The sequence below is a fragment of the Mobula hypostoma genome, chromosome 11, assembly GCF_963921235.1.
Source record: "Mobula hypostoma chromosome 11, sMobHyp1.1, whole genome shotgun sequence".
Taxonomy (NCBI): Eukaryota; Metazoa; Chordata; class Chondrichthyes; order Myliobatiformes; family Myliobatidae; genus Mobula; species Mobula hypostoma.
The window spans coordinates 81,478,882-81,501,826 of record NC_086107.1 but is presented as its reverse complement, the minus strand read 5'-3'; the positions used below and the strand labels follow the sequence as shown (position 1 = coordinate 81,501,826).

Below are 22,945 nucleotides of genomic sequence, written 5' to 3'. Positions count from 1 at the left end.
ACAAGGTCATAGCTTCTCCTCAATTCCTCAAACATCCATCAATCTGAGTAAAGAACTTTCTCTGCATTTCAGCTCTAAATGGCCTGTGCAGAACACGAATTTCAATGAAGTACTACAATTAAATTTTACTGAGGCACGTTAGTAACGGTACACGCTGGGCAACTTACACTGTGGGAGTGACAAACCAAGCCCACCAAGACGAAAAAAGCATGCGCGAAACGAGAGAGCCCTCTGTCAACAGGAGGCCCAACTGATTCACTGCATATTAGCTTACCATATTCTTGTAATCAATCCAATATGGTTTAGCCTGTTCCTTTATTTTCAGCCTGTGACTTTTGATCAAGATTCCTCCACTAAAGGAAAGTATCCTTCCCACATCCACTTAGCCATCTAAGAATTCAATGTGTTTCTATAAGATTACCTCTCATTTGAAATTCCAGAGAATAGAAAACAGATTTTCTCGCTTTCTCCTTATGACTGACACCATGAGTCAGGGGAATCTTTGCCCACTATAGCAACCACATACATTTTGTTTAAAAGACAAAACTATTAAAACTAAACACAATACTCCATGTAAGGTCTCCATAAAAGCAAACATAATTATGGTGGTAAAATGGGGGACAGCTTTGTTGAGCACCTCTGCTCCATCTACCAAAAGTGTAATTTCCCCAGTGACCAACCATTTTATTTCCTCTTCCCATTTCCATTATGACATGACAGTCCATGGTCTCCTCTTTGCCAAGATGAGGCCACTCTCAGGGAGGAGCAGCAACACCTCATATTCCCTCTAGGAAGCCTCCAACCTGATGTCATCAACATCGATTTCTCCTTCCAGTCAATGTTTCCTCCAAGGTGTACGCATGTGTGTGCACGCATCTTTTGCTACTAGTGCACAAAGGAATTTAAACTGTGCACAGAAGGTTGTCGCCTTCTACCTCATTGGCATGTTAAGTACATTTCACAGTTGCTCACAATCACATTTTCTTTTCTGGTTTCTGATGCAGACGGTGTTGACAACGTGGAGTTTGCGATGATACGTCTACAGATTTTATAACTGGTTTATTTATACCGTCTTTATTGAAGAAATTATTGATTCACTATGTCACAATTCGAAGAAGCAAAATTTGTGAAGTGCAAAAGAACTGCTAGTTCAAATAAAGCAAAATGGCTTGCTGAAACAGTAGAAACTGCTACACCGAAATCTTATGAGGTCAGGAACATACAGCGATGAGAAATATTTATGTACAATACAGAAACCGGTGTTACCTTCGTGTACTGTCCTGAAGCAAAAGGTGCTGGAGAACTTGCAAGTGGGAAGAAGTGGAGTGATATTTAGAAACTTGACTTTGTAAAGCGTCATTTACCAAGCAATCACATATAGATGGTGTACAAAAGCTCTGGCAAGAAAATCCTTCATTACCCGCTAAAGGCCTGCTATGAATGCTTTGTGAGAGTGCAGATGAACGAGAGCAAAAACAATCAAACCCACAGGAGATCAAAGTTCTTATTGACGTTTTGCTAGCTGTTAAAACGAATACCTCTATATATAAAATCCAGTGCACACACGTTGTCATCACTGGGCAAAAAGTTACGCAGTACAAGATTTTTGCGCACACTGGTCATTACAAATTAGAGAGAACATTGCTTCCTGCAATTTCCACCCCTCTCCCCTTCCCTCTTCTTCTATTCCTCACTCTGGGTGCTTACCTCTTATCATCATCTGCCTATCACCTCCCCTTTGTGCCCCTCCTTCTTCCCTTTCTCCCATGGTCCACCACTCTGCTCTATCAGATTCTTTCTTTTCCAGCCCTTTATCTTTCCCACCTGCCTGATTTTACCTTCTAGCTTGTCCTCCTTCCCTTCCACCCAAGTTTTTATTTTGGCATCTTCCCCCTTCTTTTCCAGTCCTGATGAAGGGTTTTGGCATGAAATATTCTCCTTTTATTCGTTTCTATAGATGCTGCCTGACCTGCTGAGTTCCTCCCGCATTTTGTGTGTTACTCTGGATTTCCAGCATCCGCAGAATCTGTCATGTTTATGATATGCTCCTCATCATCTGCTCTGCTAGCAACATCCTCTAACACAGGGGTTCCCAACCTTTTTATGACATGAACCCATACCATTCACTAAGGGGTCCATGGACCCCAGGTTTGGAACCCCTGCTCTAACATCTAACACTGCTCAATAGTATTATTTCCAAGCTGAGGCCTCATAAAGGAACTGACCAGATATGGAATATTGAACAGGATTGGGCCTCATATCCAAGAAAGGATGTGATGGCAATAGAGAAGATCCAGAGGAGATTCACGAGGATAATTCCAGAAATTAAAAGATATGAGGAGTATTTGATGGCACTGGGCCGTATTTGCTGGAGTTATAAAAACACGGGCAGGGTGGAAGTGGGGGTTGAATCTCATAGAAACCTATCCAATATTGAAAGACTTTGACTTAGTGGACATGGAGAGGGTGTTTTCAGTAGTGCAGGAGTCTAGGACCAAGGGGCAAAGACTCAGAATACAAGGAGGCCCTTTTAGAACAGAGACGAGCCAGAGGATGGTGAATCTATGGAATTGCCACAGACATCTGTTGAAACCAAGTCATTGGTATATATACAGCAGAGGTTGATAGCCTCTTGATTAGTAAGGATGTCATCAGCTATAGGGAGAAGGATGGGAAATGGGGTTGAGAGGGATAATAAATCAGCCATGATTGAATAGCAGAGCAGATTTGATAGGTTGAACGGCCTAATTCTGCTCCTGTGTCTTAGGATGACAAAATCACTGCTGAAGGGTTAGCACAGTTTGTTATTTTTTTCCTCTCTTTCCTGGCTTAAATGATGGAGATACATTTGCTGTCCTCCAATCTTTAGGAACCTGCTCAAGAATCATTAGAATTTCAGAAAATAACCAGAAACTCCACTCTCTCCACAACCACTCTGCAAAACTCTGGAATAAATTAGTTTTCAGATTTTTAACTTTGTTAGTATTATTTCTTTTCTAACACTTATTCTTTCCGTTTCCTCAATTGCGCTTGGTTCTCCAGAATATCTGACAAGCGTTGTTTTCCTCCTTCAAGGTAGATCCAAAGCATTTGTTCCTCTGCCATTTCCTCATTCTTCATTATAAATTCTTCTGTCTCTACCCTTAAGGGATCCGTGTCTGTCCTTACTAAGGCTTTTTTTTCTGCATACCTTTAGAAGTTCTTACAGTGTGTTTGCATTCCTCACTGATATTCTTTCACCAACACTATATTACTACTATATTACCATACGTACTCTGTGTTGCTATGTGCTGTGGGTGACTGTTGGTACTGTCTTTTACACCTGGGCCCTAGATAAGCAGTTTCATCAGGCTACATTCGTGTGTATGGTTGAATAACAAGTAAACTTGAAAATTTCAGCATTAATTTCCTGATCGTTCTTTGCTGAATTCTAAAATTCCCAGTTCAAGCCTACTGTTTCTTTTGCAACTTTATAAGACTTTTAAGATATAATACTTGTTGCCAAAATTCATGGTTGGACTAGTTTTCCTACACGGACCCCTCTGTTAATGGTCGGGGTCCATGGCATAAAAAAAATGGTTGGGAACTCCTGCTTTAGACCCTCGCTAATGCTAGCGCCAATACAGTTGACCTAGACTACCTGGGTCAAACTGCCGTTTATAACTACCCTTGTTTCACCCACTGCAAAACCACCATCACACATGGTCAAATATATTCCTAATGTTTAATTATAAGCATGGATAACTGTGATTTTATCTTGCCTTGTCACATTTTCCATCAGAAATACAATGCTTTAGTAAAGATTCCATCTTCAGAGACTTTTTCCAAGAGTTGCTAGTTTGGAAATAGCAGGGGATACAGGTTCGTTTTCAACACTTAAGAGAAATTTGGAAAAGTACTTAGATGGGAGGGGTGTAGAGCGCTACATTCCAGGTTCAGGTTGATGGGACTAGGCAGAATAACAGTTCTACACAGACTAGCAGCAGAGATGTGGTTTTTGAGGAGGATGCAAAAAATATCATGGACGAAATGAATATCTCATGAGGATGTCATGAACAGAGCAAGCACAAAAAGAGAAGATCATGAAAAGGCAAGACGACTTTATTGGACATATGATTAGAAAAGAGAAGTTAGAATGCATGGTAATTATGGGAAAGACTGAAGGGAAGAAAGCAAGAGGAAGGCAAAGACAAATGATGATGGAGACAGCAGCCAGAGAACTAGAAATGAATACCAATGAATTGATCCACTTGACCCGAAACAGGAGTGTGTGGGCCATGGCAGTTAAAGCTCAAACTGGGCACGGCACCTGATGATGATGATGATGATGGCACAGACCAGATGAGCTGAAGGACGTTTTTCTATGCTGTAGTGCTCCATGATTCTAGATGGAATTCTGTATCATGTAATAGTAATTAAAACATGGTAAGGATTCCATCTGCAGAGATTTTCTGTAGATGGAAGTCAGAATGGACAATAGAAATGACTGTTCACTCTTAATCAATCAGTCATGCTCAAGAATTAATGCTGTTAGTATGTTTTCAGCGCTGTTGATGCATGGATCTTTTGAACTGGTGGGTATATAGCAAACTGAGTAACAGATTGCAAAGGTCAGGGTATCGAGGCTGGAGTTGAGGGATGAGCTGGCATTCAGCTTGCTGCTCGTGAGGTTTACTCATCTCTGCGCTGAACTGAAGCTGTGGCCTGCAACCAACGGACTCCTGGATCGGTTGTGACTGGCTTCACTTTCGTGAACTGCAGTTCTGAATGTTATTTGCTTACTTTTTGCACAATTTGTTTTTTTTTCTGCACATTGTGTTTACTGGGTTCCATGGTGTTTCTTTGCTTTGTGGCTGGAGATGAAGGAGATGAATCTCAAGGTTGTATATAGTAAGCATAGTTTGATAATGAATGCACTTTGAACTTTGAAATCAAGTTTGGGTCTTTGCTTTCTACCGTCATACAACTAAAAAAAAAAATACCTTTAATCATCTGTGCTATTGAAGTGTGGTTAGGACCATTTTCTGAGTTCTGTGCCATGGCGTTTGCTATTCTTGTTAAATGACCCATGTACCCTTTTCGCCTGCCACCTTCGGACCTAAGAGAAATTAACACAAGAAGCAAAACACATGTAAGCCAGATTCTTAAATATAGTTCTATTAAGCAACAAAAATTCTTAAGTTTCCTCCCATGCTAGAAGATTAGAAGATATCATATGTATATATCATATCATATTAGCTATCATATGTAAATTGAAAAATACCATGAAATGCATCATTGGCATCAAATCAAATCAGCGAGGACTGTGCTGGGGGAAACCCACAAGTGTTGCTACACCAGCATAACTTGCCCACAACTCACTGACCCTTACTGTCTGTAGAATGAAGAAAACTGGAGCGCCCAGACACAATCAAGAGTACAAACTCCTTACAGGCAGCGCGGGATCACTGGCGCTATAAGTGCCACACTTCCATGCTGCCCACTAAAAGGGAAAGGCAACGTTACACCAAAACAAGTAGCTCACATCCCACCTTGCCTCTCAGCAAGGGAAGCTGATGGGTGCACTTTAAAGGTTTCTGGAAGAGTCAAGCACGCATTTCCTCCCACAGTCCAAGCGAGCTACCCAATTATTTGTTACTTAATACAATCTAACAGGGCTAGGAGGACTGACAGACCATTTTCATCCATGCAGGAACAGCTATGAGATGCTCTACCTGGTCTCAGCTTTTAGTGGGATTAGACCAACTGGGATTGCCCTTGGATAAGATTAGGGAAGTATTGATAAGGGTAGAACTTTTTTCCAGCTGAAACAGGGTCAGTGCCAGATAATTCGCAAATGAACCCAAGAAGGCATAAGGAGGAGTGTTCTGCATTGCAAGATGAATGATATTGGGTGCTCTGTCAAAAGGAAGTGGAAGAGAATTGAGCGTCCCAGGGTCGATGCTGAGGACTGAGGCCCAAAGACCAAAGATCAAATTGGAAGTCTGGAAGTCGAGACTTTTTAGGCAGAGCCCGAGTCAGATAAACCTCTGAAAGTCTGCACACGGATGGGAGGGAGGAATGAGGCGTGTTTTGCTCTTGTTGTTTTGTTGCTTGTTCTATTTTGTGTTGTTCTGCCGAGCATTGTGGGCACACAATGTTGAAGGCCCAATGCTTGTGACTACGAAAACAACAGGAATTCTGCAGATGCTGGAAATTCAAGCAACACACATCAAAGTTGCTGGTGAACACAGCAGGCCAGGCAGCATCTCTAGGAAGAGGTACAGTCGACGTTTCAGGCCGACGTTTCTTGGCTCCATCCCTCCCCCTCCTGTCTTCTCCTATCATTTTGGATCTCCCCCTCCCCCTCTCAAATCTCTTACTAACTCTTCCTTCAGTTAGTCCTGACGAAGGGTCTTGGCCTGAAACGTCGACTGTACCTCTTCCTAGAGATGCTGCCTGGCCTGCTGCGTTCACCAGCAACTTTGATGTGTGTTGCTTGTGACTACGAGTACGCTGGAAGCTGGAGGCTGAAGACTGGGACTGTACATGGGTGGAAGTGAGGAATGGCGTTTGGTTTGCTGCTGTTGTTGTGTTCTGTATTGTTCTGCTGAGCACTGTTTACATTCTATGTTGGTGGCACAATGTGTGGCAACATTTGCAGGTCACCCCCAATACACCCTCAGGTGTGTTGGCTGTTAATGCAAATGACACATTATACTGTATCTTTCTTTTTTTTTAAATTTTATTTTTATTTGGATAAGGAATTCACAATTATCATGTACTTTTTTCACACATATAACCTTTTCCATTTTTTTATATGTATAAAACTACAATTATTTATACATTCTTAAGTACACATTGAGATGATATAAAAGGAAAATAAACATTTAAATAGATAATTATGTACTGTGGTAAATCTAACCTATTAGGCTAAGTAATGAAATTAGTTGTTAAGAAAAATGGTAATAATAGTTTCCATACAACCCTTCTGGACCATTTCCACTGGTCCAAAATGTTGCATACAAGCCTATATACCAACCATTGTAGGTGTTTATATCCCAATTTGCTCGTGCTTGTTCCTGCCCGCAGACATAATTATCCAATCCCTATGTACTTATTTACTTAAGTTTTTCATTTTTTTTTATCCCTTTCCCAAATCTTTCCCTTTACTTGTGTTAATTCTCTATTTCCCAAAAAAAAAACAAACATTTAGACTAGGGGTGCTTACGTTAGCAATATTACTGTGTTGATGAGAAGAGCAATATAAATCATTAGGAGAGTCATCTAAAGTCTGCTCGCATTGGGGTTATATATTCAATCCATTTATTCCAGATTTGATAAAATGTTTCTTCTTGAGTTCTCAGAGAGTAAGTCAACTTTTCCATTTTAAATATTTCCAAGATAATTTCGTACCAATCTTCTAATGTAGGTGGTATTGGATTTAGCCATTTTCTAGTGATTGATTTTTTTACTTGCCGCTAAGAGGGCCTGCAGCAACTTTATATCTTCCTTCTGTTCAAGGAACAATACATGCCCCAAATAGAGCGTCTCAAAGTTCAGAGGTAACTGGGACCTAAGTACCTAACTAATGTTCTATGAATACCTTCCCAAAATAGACTTAATTTAGGGCAATCCCAGAAAATATGAAAATGATTTGCCTCCTTGGAGCCGCACCTTCTCCAACACATCACATTTGTATCTTTATATTTTTCCTGATATGGGGTCTTGAAGTATCTTATAATGTTTTTCCAACAATGTTCTCTCCAAGTCAAAGAATTAGTCGAGGACCATTGAAAGCTGCAGATTTTCCCCCAAGCCTCCTCTGAAAGTACCAACCCCGCTTCTTTCTCCCACTTCTCTTTAATATACAGTGTATTTACATTTTTAGCATGGGAGAGTGCATTATATAGGCGAGAAACTGATTTACCAGGTATTGAACTGCAAGCCGAATTCAGAATCTTGAAAAATTCTAATTCTACTGTTGATAGGTCTGTATATCTACAACTCTGGTTAACATAGTTTTGTATTTGAAGGTACCTAAAAAAGTCATTATGTTCTAGGCCATGTTTGTCCTGCAGGATTTGGAAACTTTGTAATACTCTTTTATCTATAAATGAGAGGTAGGTTGTAAGACCTTTCTTTATCCATAGCTCAAATCTTTTATCTCCTCTGTTGGGAAGGAATTCGGTATCATATGCACACCATCTAAAGAGTTTTAACATGTTATTAATTCCACATGAATTAACCACCTTCTGCCATACTTTTAATGTAAGATTTATCCAAGCATTATTAAATTTTTCCAACTGGGCCATCAATCCTTTGTCAGCTATTGAGGCCTGAAGAGGAAAACTGTCAACTAATCCAAATTCTATTTCCTTCCATCTAGCCTTATATTCCCTATTACACCAATATAACAGAGGGGTTATCTGTGAGGCATAAAAATAATTTCTCAGGCAAGGAAGAACCATACCTCCTCCTTCCTTCCCTAACTGTAAGGTGTTATATCGAATTCTAGGTTTCCTTCCTTGCCAAATGAAGCGGGAAATCCATTTGTCCCATTCCCTGAATTGATTATCATCCACCTCCACTGGTAAAGTACGGAAAAGATATAATAACCGAGGAAGAATATTCATTTTTATAGTATTTATCCTTGAATTTAAACTTAAAAAGGGGATAAGATTCCATCTATGCATATCTGCTTTTATCTCTGAGATTAATGGCCCATAATTTACCTGTGACAGTGTTGAAAGATCCTTCGGCAGGGTTATTCCTAAATATTTTAATGATTTAGCTTCCCACTTAAGATCGTATGTATCCTGCAATTTTTTGGATGGTGTATAATTTAGGGACATAACCTGCGTTTTCTTTACATTTATTTTATAACCTGATATTTTCCCAAAGTCATCCAACAGTGTAAACAATCCTATAAATGATTTTTCTGGTTCACTCAGATAGACCAAAACATCATCTGCGAATAACGCCACTTTCTGTTCAATCCCTGCCACCTTGATACCTTTTACGATTTCGCTCTGTCTTATTAGTTGGGCAAGTGGTTCAATATATAGCGCAAAAAGGAGAGGAGAAATTGGGCATCCCTGTCTAGTGCCTCTCTCTAAAATGAAGGAGTCAGAGAGGTCCCCATTTATCTTAATTCGGGCTGTAGGGCTGTCATATAGAGTCTGAATTACTTTAATAAACCTTTCTTGAAAGCCGAATCTTCCTAACACTCTGTATAGGAATGCCCAACTAACCGAATCAAAAGCTTTCTCAGCGTCCAATCCTACTACCATTGTCTCTGTCTCGTTCTTATTAACCTGTTCTAATATGTGCCGAGTTCTCCTTATGTTGTCCTGTGTTTGTTGTTGAATAAGTCCAGTCTGGTCTAAATGGATTAGGCCAGGTAAAAGCTTTTCCAATCTGCGCGCTAATATAGATGTAAATAATTTGTAATCTAAATTAAGAACACTAATTGGCCGATAATTGCCACATTCTAGTTTATCTTTACCCTCTTTAGGAATAACTGAAATAATCGCTTCTCTCCAGGAAGGTGGAGTTTCTCCTCTCTGCAAGATCTAATTAAAGGTGTTAAGTAGTAATGGGGCTAACTGTGTCTTCAGGGACTTGTACCACTCTGAGGTAAACCCATCAGAACCCGGGGACTTTCCAGCCTTTAACCTAGAGATGGCCACGTTCAGTTCTTTGACAGTTACTGGTTCTAATAAACTTTCATTTTGTAAATCTGTAAGTTTAGGTAGATCTAAAAAATTCAATACACTGTCTATATAGGGCTCATTGGGGGCCCGGGGTTGGGAGTACAGCTCTCGATAATATGTTTCAAAACTCTCTTGAATTTTCCCTATTGTACTCTCCACAAGCTTTGTCTTTGGATTCTTTATTTTATGAATTGTATTGTCTGCTTGTTGTTTTCGTAATTTATATGCTAATAATCTAACTGATTTACCTCCTACTTCATAATTCTTTTGTCTCAGGTAAAGAAAATTTCTTTGAGTTTCCAACGTATAAATATCATCAATTTCACTTTGCAATTTCCTAATTTCCTGTTTTCGATTTGAATTACTTTTGTTGCTATCTACAACTTGAAGTTGCTTTAATTTTCCTTGAAGGTCTGCTAATTTTTGTGCATTGATTTTTTTCATGTGAGTAGTAATGGAAATAATTTTCCCTCTCAGTACAGCTTTCAATGTATCCCATAAAATCACTGGTGATGTTTCTCCCGTGTCATTAAGGTCTAGATATTCTTTGATTTCTCCCCTTAATCTCTCCATTACTTTCGGGTTATTGAGTATATGTGAGTTTAGCCTCCATAGTGTTTTCCTCATTTTCCTTTCCAGGATTAGAGACATAGAGACTGGGCTATGATCCGACAGATCAATTGTTGCAATATTACAGTTTTTTATCCTGTGTCTATCTGTATTAAAGATAAAGAAATAGTCTATCCTTGAATAGGCTGAATGAGGGAAAGAGTAATATGTATAATCTTTACTAGTAGGGTGTAATTCCCTCCAGACATCTATAATTCCCAACTCCTCCATCAATGAATTCACTTTCCGAGTCAGAGGTTTATTCTGAGTAACTATTCTTGAAGAATCTAATATAGGATTTAATCTAATATTAAAATCCCCTCCACAAATTACTACCCCTCGAGAACTGACCATTAGGTCAAAAATGTGTCTATAAAATGACCATTCACTACCTGGAGGAGCATGATCATTCAGCAATGTTATTTCTGTACCTTCTATTCTTCCTGTGATTTTTACAAACCGTCCTTCTTTGTCTCTAGTCTCTGAAATATGTTCATAATTAAGAGTACTTGATATTAAAGTAGCTACCCCTCTTTTGTGACTCAATTTATATGATGAATAAAATACATGCTTAAAGCCCATTCTTTTTAATTTTCCATGTTCAGATTGGCTCATATGTGTTTCCTGGAGGAAAGCTATTTGTGCCCTCTCTTTTTTCAATTTAGACATAATCTTATTTCTTTTAATTGGATTCAAAACCCCATTGACATTATAGGAAATTATTTTTACCAATTCAGTTTGCATTTTTCTCTAGTAGAAAAAAAGCACTCTCCTTTTCTAACCAAACAGTAAGCAATCCCTTCTCAACAGTAAACCAAGACATATAACCACACCCTAGACATTTCTGAACGTATAACATTTGAAAATTTTTCCCGACTTCCCACAGTGAGGCCTGAGCACCGACCCGCCTCAGTTCAGAGGGATAACCTCTATCTTCACCCTGTGTTAGAGGGCCCTCAGCAGTTTGAATAATCATAGAGAATTTTCTCCTATTTATGTCTCGACCATATTGCTATCATTCAAGTTATTCCGCCTAGTTTATTTCCAGTTACCAGTTTTCATTTTACTTTTAAGTCCGATTTACTCTTTTCAGTCATTTCTCTTAATTAATCTGTATTCTCTGTACATTCGCGTCTGAACATTTGCAGCTTTTCCTTGTAGTTTGACACTCTGGTTCGAGTGGAGCGTCCTCGCCCCACTAACTGCCACGACTTCTGCCGAATCCTCTCCAGTAGCGACTCCGGTTGGGTGATAACTTTAATAGGTAGTCCCCGGTCTGCCAGGTCCAACGTTGCCTCCTCCACCGTAGTGTAAGTTTTTGTCCCTTCATCGTAAAAGACTCTCAGCCGAGCTGGATACAGGGTCTGGAATCTGATGTTGTTTTCCTTCAGGACTCTCCGTGTTTCCGTATATTCCTTCCGTCTGGCAAGAATCCCCGGTGCGTAGTCGTGGTCTAAACTGATTTTGCAGTTGTTCCACATGAAACCTTTCTTTTGCCATGCTCTTTTAAGCACCTCTTCCTTCGTTCTGTAACTGAGAAATCTGATTAGAATTGATCTGGGCTGGGCGCCTGCCGGAGGCTGTGGTGCCAACGCGCGGTGAGCCCTTTCTATCTGTAGGTCTTTTGCGGCTGGTATATCAAGGTTCTCTCTAAGCAGCTTCTCCACGAAGGGAATCATCAATCCGGGTTTACCTTCGGTTCCTTCGGGAACTCCGTAGATCCTCACATTTTCCCTTCTCGAGCGGCCTTCTTGATCTATTAGTTTCCACTGGAGCTGGTCTTGTAGCTTCAGCATTTCTGCTATCACTTCCTCGGCGTTTTGTAGCTTCTCTTCAATTCCAACAATCCTTGCTTCGGCTTCATCTATCCGCGAGTTAGTTTTTACTATTTCTCCTTTAATATCTTCCAGCTGTTTGCTGTTATCTTGTCGGAACTCGCGAATCTCTCCGAGAATCAAAGACAGAGTCACCGATTCCCCCTTATTATCTCCGTCCTGGCTTGCCGTGGGGGAGCTAGGCCCGTCGCCTTGCTGCATCTCTTTATGTTTATCAGCCTTCGAAGCGGACTTTTTATTCTTGTTCTTAGACATCATCCTTGCCCCTTTTATTAATATAGTTATGCAATATTAAGTATTTGTCTAAATTCGATTTTGGGGCAGTTTACCTTCTTTTTTTCGAGAGACCTTTTCCTTACGCCACCATTCCCTTGATGACCCGGAAGTCCCGCCTATACTGTATCTTTCAATGTACATGTGACAAATAAATGTGAATCTTGAATAATGGTGACATTCAATAAGTAATTAAAGAGATGCATGAAATATTTTCAGGACTAAATGGTGGGGGAGGTGGCAATTGAATTAATTGGGTAGCTCGGTTGGACTGTGGGAGGAAACTGGAGCACCTGGGGGAAACCCATGCACACACAGGAAGAACATACAAACTTTCTTACAGAGAATTAAAACGAACTCTGTATTCCAATGCCCCAAGCTATAACAGTGTCAAGCTAACTGCCATATTACCGTGGCACAATTTGTTGTTGAGGTTCCTTCTTGTGAGGGCAACCTCCTTGGTTTCTATAGTTTTTTTTGCCTTTTTTTGAAATGAGTTGCTAGCTCAACACTCAATCCAGTACCGATGGAAAGCATGCATGGCGCTGGCTGGAATCGAACCCAGGACCACTCGCCTCGAAGTCCGGTGCAGATGCCACTACACCACCAGCCAGCTTTATGTGCAGAGTAATCTTCCGCTTTCCATATTCTTCAACTCATTCTGACACCACACCCAGGCTGATGTTGGCATAATTAGCAGGCAAGAGCTAGAAGCACAAATGGAAATAATTCTAGGCATTGTATTGGAGAGACTGCAAAGGAGGTTCACGAGAATGATCCTGGGAGCGAAAGGTCTAACGGACAAGGAGCATTTGATGGCTGTGGGCCTGTACTCGCTGGAGCTTAAAAGACTAAGTGGAGATATTGGAAGTCCTGAACGAGTTGATGTGGAGAGGATGTTTCCATTAGTGGGATAGTCTAAGACCAGAGACAGAGCCTCAGAATAGAAGAACGCTCATTTTGAACAGAGATGAGGAGGAATTTCTTTACCCAGAAGGTGGTGAATCTGTGGAGTTCATTACCACAGACGGTTGTGGAGGCTGTCACTGGGTGTACTTAAAGCGGAGATTGATAGGTTCCTGATGGTTATGGGGAGGCAGGAAAATGGGGTTGAGAGGGAGAATAAATCAGCCACAATCCAATGGCAGAGCTGACTTCATTGGCAGCATGGCCTAACTCTACTCCTACGTCTTATGGTCTAAGACAATAATGTCTCTTCTCTGAATAGACAGGAGGGACATTCAACCAATAAAGCAAGTTACTCCCAAGTAAGAGGAATATGAGTGACGTGTGTATCCAATGAGTCAGTAAGGGAGAGCAGCAGGCCATTCACATTAGGCTCTGCATGCAGCACATATACATACACACACACACACACACACACACACACACACAGTACAGGAGTTGGAATGTTAAGTTGAAGTTGTACAAGATGTTGGTAAGGCCTAATGTGGAGCATTGTGTGCAGTGTACAGAAAAATGTCAATAAGATTGAAATACTGCAGAGAAAATTTACAAGGATGTTGCCAGGACTCGAGGACCTGAGTTATAGTGAAAGGTTGTATAGGTTAGAACTTTATTCCCTGGAGTGCAGGAGAATGAGGGAGGATTTGATAGATGTATACACAATTATGAGGAGTATAGACAGGGTCAATGCAAGCAGGGTTTTTCCACTGAGGTTGGGTAAGACTGCAACTAGAGGTCGTGGATTAAGGGTGAAAGGTGAAATGCTTAAGGGAAACATGAGGGGGAACTTCTTCACTCGGAGGGTGACGAATGTGGAATAATCTGCCAACAGAAGTGGTGCACATGAGGTCGATTTCAATATTGGAAGGACATTTGGATTGGTACATGGATGGGAGGGGTATGGTGGACCATTCTCCGGGTGCCAGTCAATGGGACTATGCAGATTAATAGTCTAGTACAGACCAGAAGGGCCGAAGGGCCTGTTTCTGTGTTGTAGTGTTCTATGACTCTGATTCCAAAACACCACCATGTGAACATGGTGCGAGGGGATAATCAGGAAGGATGACCAGAAACATCCATAGTTTTGGGTGAGCTAGGGCTTGTCTCTTTGGAGTGAAGGAGGACGACTGGCAACTTGCTAAAGGTGTACAAGATTATAAGAGGCACAGATGGAGTCAAACCCCAACACCTTTTCTCCCAGGGCAGCAATGGTCAGTGCCAGAGGACATCCTTTTATGTTGAGTCGAAGAACGTTTAAGGGGAGATGTCAAAGGTAGGCTTTTATTTTTAAAATGGCAATTATCTGGAACTCACCACCAGGGTGATGGCGGATACATGAAGCGATTTAAGAGACTCTTAGATAGGGACAAGGATAAAGAAAAACAGGGGTTTATGGATTGAGTAGGAGTGAAGGGTTCACGACCATGTGGGCTTCCTCTGGGTATTCCGGTTTCCCCCCACATTCCAAAGATGCACAAGTTAGTAAGTTGTAGGCATGCTATGTTGGCATTGGTAGCATGGCAAAATGTGTGACTACCCCCAGCACATCCTCAAACTGTTTTAGTCACTGATGCAAACGACACACTTCACTGTATGTTTTGATGTTTATGTGACAAATAAATAAAGCTAATCTTTAAAAGGCCGGCACATCGAGGGCCGAAGAGCTCGTACTTTGAGGCCTTTACTAACTTGGCAACATACAAACTCAGTGATTATCAGAGGGATGAAATGCAGCAGGCAGCTCGAAGGCAGGATTAGCTTGTGGCTACAGTCCATATAGTTCAATTATGTTCGGCTCCAGAAAATATAGGAGATGACTCCCCAGTCCTGCTCCAGCAGACAGCAACATAATCTAGGGCATTAAGTTGGGCTTTAAGTCAATTTTCACTCACCAACTGTTTTATTATATAAAGGGCAGGGGTGATGACTTACACCTTTTTATAATTTAGCTGATCTGCAATTTGACCTACTGTACCTTCTTGACCAGTATAACCTTCAGTTTCTCTGTATACTTACTGGACTTTTTCATTTTCCTCCCAGGCCGACACTACTCTGTGCATTAACTGGCATTTCTGGAAGAGCTGATGGAGGGGACAAGATGGATAACACAGATAGAACAGTTAGTATGTGTTGAGAATATCGAGCTCTACCTCACCACTATCTCTCCTGGTCCGCTTTTTTGACAGCCCTGAGTGCACTGAGTGAGATGTCAGGAAGTCTTTAGCCCTTCCCTGATCTCGCCATCAATTCAAGCTCTGCCCTGAGCCACTACTTCTGGTTGATCCAACCTACTCAAAATCTGAACATAACCAAAAGATTATGCAAATACTGGAACCCAGAGTCTCACGCACACAAAATGTTGAAGGAAGTCAACAGGTCAAGCAGCATCTATGGAGAGAATGAACAGTTGAGGTTTCAGGTTCTCAGGTCCTGATCAAGGGTCTCAGCCTGAAACATCGACTGTTTATTCCCCTCTAGATGCCCCCTGACCTGCTGAGCTCCTCCAGAATTTTACTACTTCATTCGTAATCCACCTCACTTTCCTACGGCTATCACTCCTCTCCAAACCTGCCTCAGTCTATCTTCTAAAATCTTCCAATCATGATTTGAACTTGGCCAATACACTCCCAATTAGCTTTCTGCCTTTCACCATCTTTAACCTAACCCAATGCTCTTCTCTGTTCTACTCTATGATGTATTTCACTGTACACGTGACAAGTAATTCTGAATCTGAATCTTAAGCGGGCCCTGATTTGCATCAACCTATTCCTCTATCATACTGGAGTTTGATCTCAAAGATTTCTAGCCCAGCAACATCTTGAAACTGAAATTCTCCTGAGTGAGTTTAAATCCCAACAGGTTTTTGCCATGTCCCATCTCTGCATCCTACTGAAGCACTAATTTTGAATTGCACGTTTTGATCCTGCAACCAAGGGTCATCTGCCACACCCACTGGCAACATACTCAATGATGCAGTCCACAATGGGAAGACAACTCTCTTATTCATCTCTCAGACAGAGATTATAGGTTTATGGCTGCACCATGGGCAGGCCGAGAATGGCAAAATAATTAGTGAACTTTCGCAGCCTTTATTTCTGATAATTAAACAGCTCCTGGAAAGAACTGCATAAATAAATTACTGCAATCCGACTCATGTAATGCCATGCTTCTAGTTCCTCTGGTAAAATCAAGTGCCATTCAATTTTTAGCCACATATTAAAATTAAAACAAAGATAATTTCTCCAACTTTTAGAGAATATTAAAGACCAGAATCTTTCAAACTTGCTAACAATGGAGCTCTGCTTGACAAATGAACACACTGGGAACAAAGGCATTTAAACGCTTTAACCACAGATTGCAAGCAATGTCCAGTCTCTACTCTTTAGGCAAAATATTTTTTAATGTAAGCTTTGTGCTCACTAAGTTGGAAGCAAAAAATAGAAACCTTTTTTCCAGAAGCCCACTCTCAGAATCAAGCACAGATCATGCAGCTGAATCCTCACTGACTAGTTTACGTACTGTACACCTGACTTCATTCTCTTTCTGAGGCATTTCCAAGCACTACACAAGTGATCTCATGGCGTTTATACAAGACAACAACATAGTGGCAAATTTGGATAGTTTTGCTCTGTGCATATGTCCTATTTAGTCAAGCTCGTGGAAGACTACTCCAGAATTACTTTGCTTCAAGACTGTAACAAAAAGCTGCCCTATCTCATTTAGCCTCTCCCAGATGCAAGTAGAAACCTTCGATGAAGTGGCAAGAGTCTAAGTGTTTATGCATTTTTAAAATGCAAATGAATTATGATTTACATACGTGTCTGATGAGCGGGTTATCTCGGGTGGTTTCAGAGTTGTCTTCGGTGTGATTTCCCACATTAGTTTCAGTGCTATCTTCTGCTGGGGGATTGCCCAATGCCGTGCTAATACACAGCTCCACTTGCAAGTGAAGGAAGTTATTCCACACATACTTGAAGTAGAGATCCTGGTGACATAAAAAAATAAGGGATATCAGTATGAAATGATAATAAAACAGACGAAGAAGGATTACGACAACTAATTGCCTAGACAATCTATGGACAGCAAATAAGAGAGATTCAGTCGTACTGAATAAAAGGACAAAACCTTTATCGTAAAGCATGAATACAGATTCTGATTCTGAATTCCACCATAGATGGCTGTGAAAGGAGCAGGGCTGGACATGGGGCTAGCAACCACATCCCATAAAATCCCAGTAGAAGCTCCAAAGGCCTCAGCCCTGGGAGAGGCAGGATCTTCGAAGATGGGCTACACCTAGAGACAATGAGGCTCGGTCCTCTGGCCCAGGGCAGAGGACTCTGGCAAGCTGCTGTTGGTGGCCTATGTCCCAGAAGGTGTGATGGGTTTAAGTAACTGATGAATATAGTCGTTTCCATGCACGACCCTGTGATAAACAGGAGGCAAGCAGAGTTTTCACTTTCCTGTGACTCCAAAGCCTCTTGCTGGATTTTAGTATTGCAGCCATCTTCCAGAACTACAGTACTGTGCAAAATCCTCAGGCACCTATATATAGATAGAGAGCCGAGGACTTTTGCACAGTATGGTATGCCTATTCAGACCTTAAAGCCCACACTTCATGTCACAGCATGTTTCCGACTGAGATCAAAGGGCAGCAACATAGAGCAAAAATCTGGCTGCTCATTCATAATTGGATTATGAATGAAGTAGGCTACACCATTCTCTGCTCAAGACCAGTTCTAATATGCCAGTTTCAGTTTCTGACAGCTTACAACTGAGACTGGGTCTCAACCCAAAACCTCCAGTGGTCAATATCCTTATCTGTTGAAACAATGCTTAGTTACAACATATCGTGTGACTAATACCGAAGAAACAAATTTATATGAACAGATAATCATGTACTACGGTATCGTTCGTCAGTCTATCGCTCCATTATCATTTAGAGGGTATTAAGTCCTCAATCTGTGGCTTCCAAGGTTCTCCACTTAATGAAAATATCCAGTTTATTTCTGATAGTTCTGGACAAATCATCCCTTTTTTACCACCTCAAAGCAGAATTAGGAATGGGGATGTCTCAAGTGTCGCAGACAGCTAGAAGAGAAATTGTTGTCTTAGATCATAAGACACAGAAGTAGAATTAGGCCATTCTGCCCATCAAGTCTGCTCCGCCATTGGATCACGGCCGATTTATTTTCCCTCTCAACTCCATTCTCCTGTCTTCTCTCCCTATAACCTTTAAAGCCCTTACTATCAAGAATCTATCAACCTCCGCTTTAAACATACCCAATGACTTAGCCTCTACAGTCGTCTGTGGCAACTACAGAGGTTTTTGCACAGTACTGTAGTCTGTCGTCCCAGCATCATTCTCATGAACCTCCTCTGGACGCTCTCCAAAGTCTACAACTGCTTCCATTTGTGCTCTAGCTCTTGCCCCCTGGTTGTAGCCTGCCCGCTATTGGAAACATTCACTCTAATTTCCGATTTTCAAAATTCAGCAGGTAGTCCTTTTTGAAAAGGGATTCAAGATCTTACACAATGCGTAAATTCAGTATAATACAGTACACTCTCCACTTGTGTTAGAACAGGGATCATTTCCTTCACTTGCTCATTAGTAGATGGTACAGGACAGGCCTCCTCATACTCACCAGAAGAACATCCAGTGTGTTTAACTCCATCAATTCCTGATTCACAGTGCTATTGTTCACCTGCAAGATACTAGTGACGAGCTTGACCACATGAACCCGCGTGTTTCCCAGTGGTGGGTCCAAGGTGCCCCAGGTAGTCACCATCTTAGTTTTCTATGTAGAGAGAAGAAATGGGAAACAAAATGGCAAAGAGAGAATTAAATTGCAGGATTTTGTGTGTGTGTGTGTGTGTGTGTGTGTGTGTGTGTATATATATATATATATATACACACACACACACACACACACACACACACATATATATATATATAGTCTCCAACTGGAGGTTTGTTTTTTGATAAGTTCTATGGTAATTCTGTGACATTTGGCATCAAAATTCCCTGTTTAGAAAAAAGAGCAAATCCATTGCCCTCAAAAAACTATAGAACATAGAACAGTACAGCATAGTACAGGCCCTTCAGCCCACAATGTTGTGCCGACCCTCAAACCCTGCCTCCCATATAACCCCCCACCATAAATTCCTCCATATACCTGTCCAGTAGTCTCTTAAAATTCACTAGTGTATCTGCCTCCACCACTGACTCTGGCAAAGCATTCCATGCACCAACCACTCTCTGAGTAAAAAACCTTCCTCTAATATCCCCCTTGAACTTCCCACCCTTTACCTTAAAGCCATGTCCTCTTGTATTGAGCAGTGGTGCTCTGGGGAAGTGGCGCTGGCTATCCACTCTAACTATTCCTCTTAATGTATACCTCTATCATGTCTCCTCTCATCCTCCTTCTCTTCAACGAGTAAAGCCTTAGCTCTCTTAATCTCTGATCATAATGCATACTCTCTAAACCAGGCAGCATCCTGGTAAATCTCCTCTGTACCCCTTCCAATGCTTCCACATCCTTCCTATAGTGAGGCGGCCAGAACTGGACACAGTACTCCAAGTGTGGCCTAACCAGAGTTTTATAGAGCTGCATCATTACATCGCGACTCTTAAACTCTATCCCTCAACTTATGAAAGCGAACACTCCATAAGCTTTCTTAACTACCCTATCTACCTGTGAGGCAACTTTCAGGGATCTGTGGACATGTATCCCCAGATCCCTCTGCTCCTCCACACTACCAAGTATCCTGCCATTTACTTTGTACTCTGCCTTGAAGTTTATCCTTCCAAAGTGTACCACCTCACACTTCTCCGGGTTGAACTCCATCTGCCACTTCTCAGCCCACTTCTGCATCCTATCAATGTCTCTCTGCAATCTTTGACAATCCTCTACACTATCTACAACACCACCAACCTTTGTGTCGTCTGCAAACTTGCCAACCCACCCTTCTACCCCCACATCCAGGTCGTTAATAAAAATCATGAAAAGTAGAGGTCCCAGAACCGATCCTTGTGGGACATCACTAGTCACAACCCTCCAATCTGAATGTACTCCCTCCACCACCACCCTCTGCCTTCTGCAAGCAAGCCAATTCTGAATCCACCTGGCCAAACATCCCTGGATCCCATGCCTTCTGACTTTCTGAATAAGCCTACCGTGTGGATCCTTGTCAAATGCCTTACTAAATTCCATGTAGATCACATCCACTGCACAACCCTCATCTGGTCAACTCCTCAAAGAACTCTATTAGGCTTGTTAGACACGATCTGCCCTTCACAAAGCTATGCTGACTATCAGACCATGATTCTCTAAATGCCCACAGATCCTACCTCTAAGAATCTTTTCCAACAGCTTTCCCACTATAGACGTAACGCTCACTGGTCTAATTACCCGGACTATCCCTACTACCTTTTTTGAACAAGGGGACAACATTTGCCTCCCTCCAATCCTCTGGTACCATTCCCGTGGACAACAAGGACATAAAAGATCCTAGCCAGAGGTTCAGCAATCTCTTCCCTCACCTCATGGATCAGCCTGGGGAATATTCCGTCAGGCCCTGGGGACTTAACCGTCAATATATTTTAACAACTCCAACACTTCCTCTACTTTAATATCAACATGCTCTCGAACATCAACCTCACTCATATTGCCCTCACTGTCATCAACTTCCCTCTCATGGGTGAATACCAAAGAGAAGTATTCATTGAGGACATCGCTCACTTCCACAGCCTCCAGGCACATCTTCCCACCTTTATCTCTAATCAGTCCTACCTTCACTCCTGTCATCCTTTTGTTCTTCATATAATTGAAGAATTCCTTGGGGTTTTCCTTTACCCTACTCGCCAAGGCCTTCTCACGCCCCCTTCTTGCTCTTCTCAGCCCCTTCTTAAGCTCCTTTCTTGCTTCCCTATATCCCTCAATAGACCCATCTGACCCTTGCTTCCTAAACCTCACGTATGCTGCCTTCTTCCACCTGACTAGATTTTCCACCTCACTTGTCACCCATGGTTCCTTCATCCTACCATTCTTTATCTTCCTCACTGGGACAAATTTATTCCTAACATCCTGCAAGAGATCCCTAAACAGCAACCACATGTCTATAGTACATTTCCCTGCAAAAACATCATCCCAATTCACACCCGCAAGTTCTAGCCTTATAGCCTCATAATTTGCTCTTCCCCAATTAGAATCAGAGAGGACAGGAAAATTTTATCCTTTTCCATGATAATGCTGAAGGCCAGGGAGTGGTGGTCACTGTCCCCCAGATGCTCACACACTGAGAGATCTGTGACCTGACCCGGTTCGTTATCTAATACTAGATCTAGTACGGCATCCCCCCCGAGTCGGCCTGTCAACATACTGTGACAGGAATCCATCCTGGACACACTTAACAAACTCTGCCCCGTCTAAACCATTGGAACTAATCAGGTGCCAATCAATATTAGGGAAGTACACCAGTAGAGCATAGGAAAATGCCTTTCGGCCTATCCAGTCTATGCCAAACTGTTATTCTACCAAGTCCCATCAACCTGCACCCATACCATAGCCCTCCATACCCCTCCCATCCAACTTCTGTATCATGCTGTGATCATGCACCACTTCTGCTGGCAGCCTGCTTCACACTCTCACCAACCTGAGTAATGAAGCTCCCCTCAGATTCTACTTACCTATTTCACCTATCACCCTTAACCTATAGTTCTAGTCTCATCCAACCTCAGTGTAAAAAGCCTCCTTGCATTGACCCTACCCATACTTATAACTTTACATCCCTCTACTGAATCTCCTCTATGCTCAAAATAATGGAGTGTTAACCTATTTAATCTTTCCGTATAACTCAGGTCCTCAAGCCCCAGCAACATTTTATAAGTTTTGTCTTAAACTGCTATCAGTCACTCAGACCATTGTTAATTCCTAATTCTTCTGCGCTACATTCCCATATCCTATTGTGCGTAAAAGAAACAAATTTAGGATAGACCATACAGCTGAATACCAACAACAGATTGGGTTAGACTAATTCCAATTTTTATACTCTTCCCCAAGTGGAGAAGTTCTATATCCATCCAAACAGTCAATCCCTACAACAAATAAGGTCCAAAATCTATATTTTAATGCTAGGGGAAGCATCCTGTCAGCACCTTGGTGCAATTAGAAGTTATAGCAATAGTACAGCACTATTCTGCAAAATTCACCCTGAAGCAGAATTTCACTCAGTGGCCACTTTATTAGGTACCTTTGGAGTCAGTAGTTCCTGAGATACTCAAACCACACTGTCTGGCACCATTTTCACACACAAGAGTCTCTAGAGTTTACAGAGAATGGTGCGAGAAAGAAAAAAGGCATCCAGTGAGCGGCAGTTCTGTGGGTGTAAACATCCTGTTAATGAGAGCGGTCAGAGGAGAACGGTCAGGCTGGTTCAAGATGACAGGAAGGTGACAAAATCCAATAACCCACAGTGGTGTGCAGAAGAGCAGCCCTGAACAACAGCACATCAAACTTTGAAGTAGATGGGCTACAACACCTAGACCACGAGTTTCACATCTGTACCTAA

The 22,945-nt window shown here is 41.6% G+C and overlaps 1 protein-coding gene across 2 annotated transcripts in view; it reads right to left on the bottom strand.

Annotated features, from left to right (window-relative positions):
* The window catches only part of LOC134353871 (serine/threonine-protein phosphatase 6 regulatory subunit 3-like), a 235,219-nt gene that overhangs the window by 72,815 nt on the left and 139,459 nt on the right, over nucleotides 1–22,945 (bottom strand). For both annotated transcript variants that reach the window (XM_063062365.1, XM_063062366.1), the window contains exons 9-12: nucleotides 19,021–19,173; nucleotides 17,196–17,363; nucleotides 15,395–15,459; nucleotides 4,983–5,098 (exon numbers count right to left, since the gene is read on the bottom strand). In XM_063062365.1, the coding sequence (XP_062918435.1) occupies nucleotides 4,983–5,098; nucleotides 15,395–15,459; nucleotides 17,196–17,363; nucleotides 19,021–19,173 (502 nt within the window). The remainder of the gene's footprint in view (nucleotides 1–4,982; nucleotides 5,099–15,394; nucleotides 15,460–17,195; nucleotides 17,364–19,020; nucleotides 19,174–22,945) is intronic.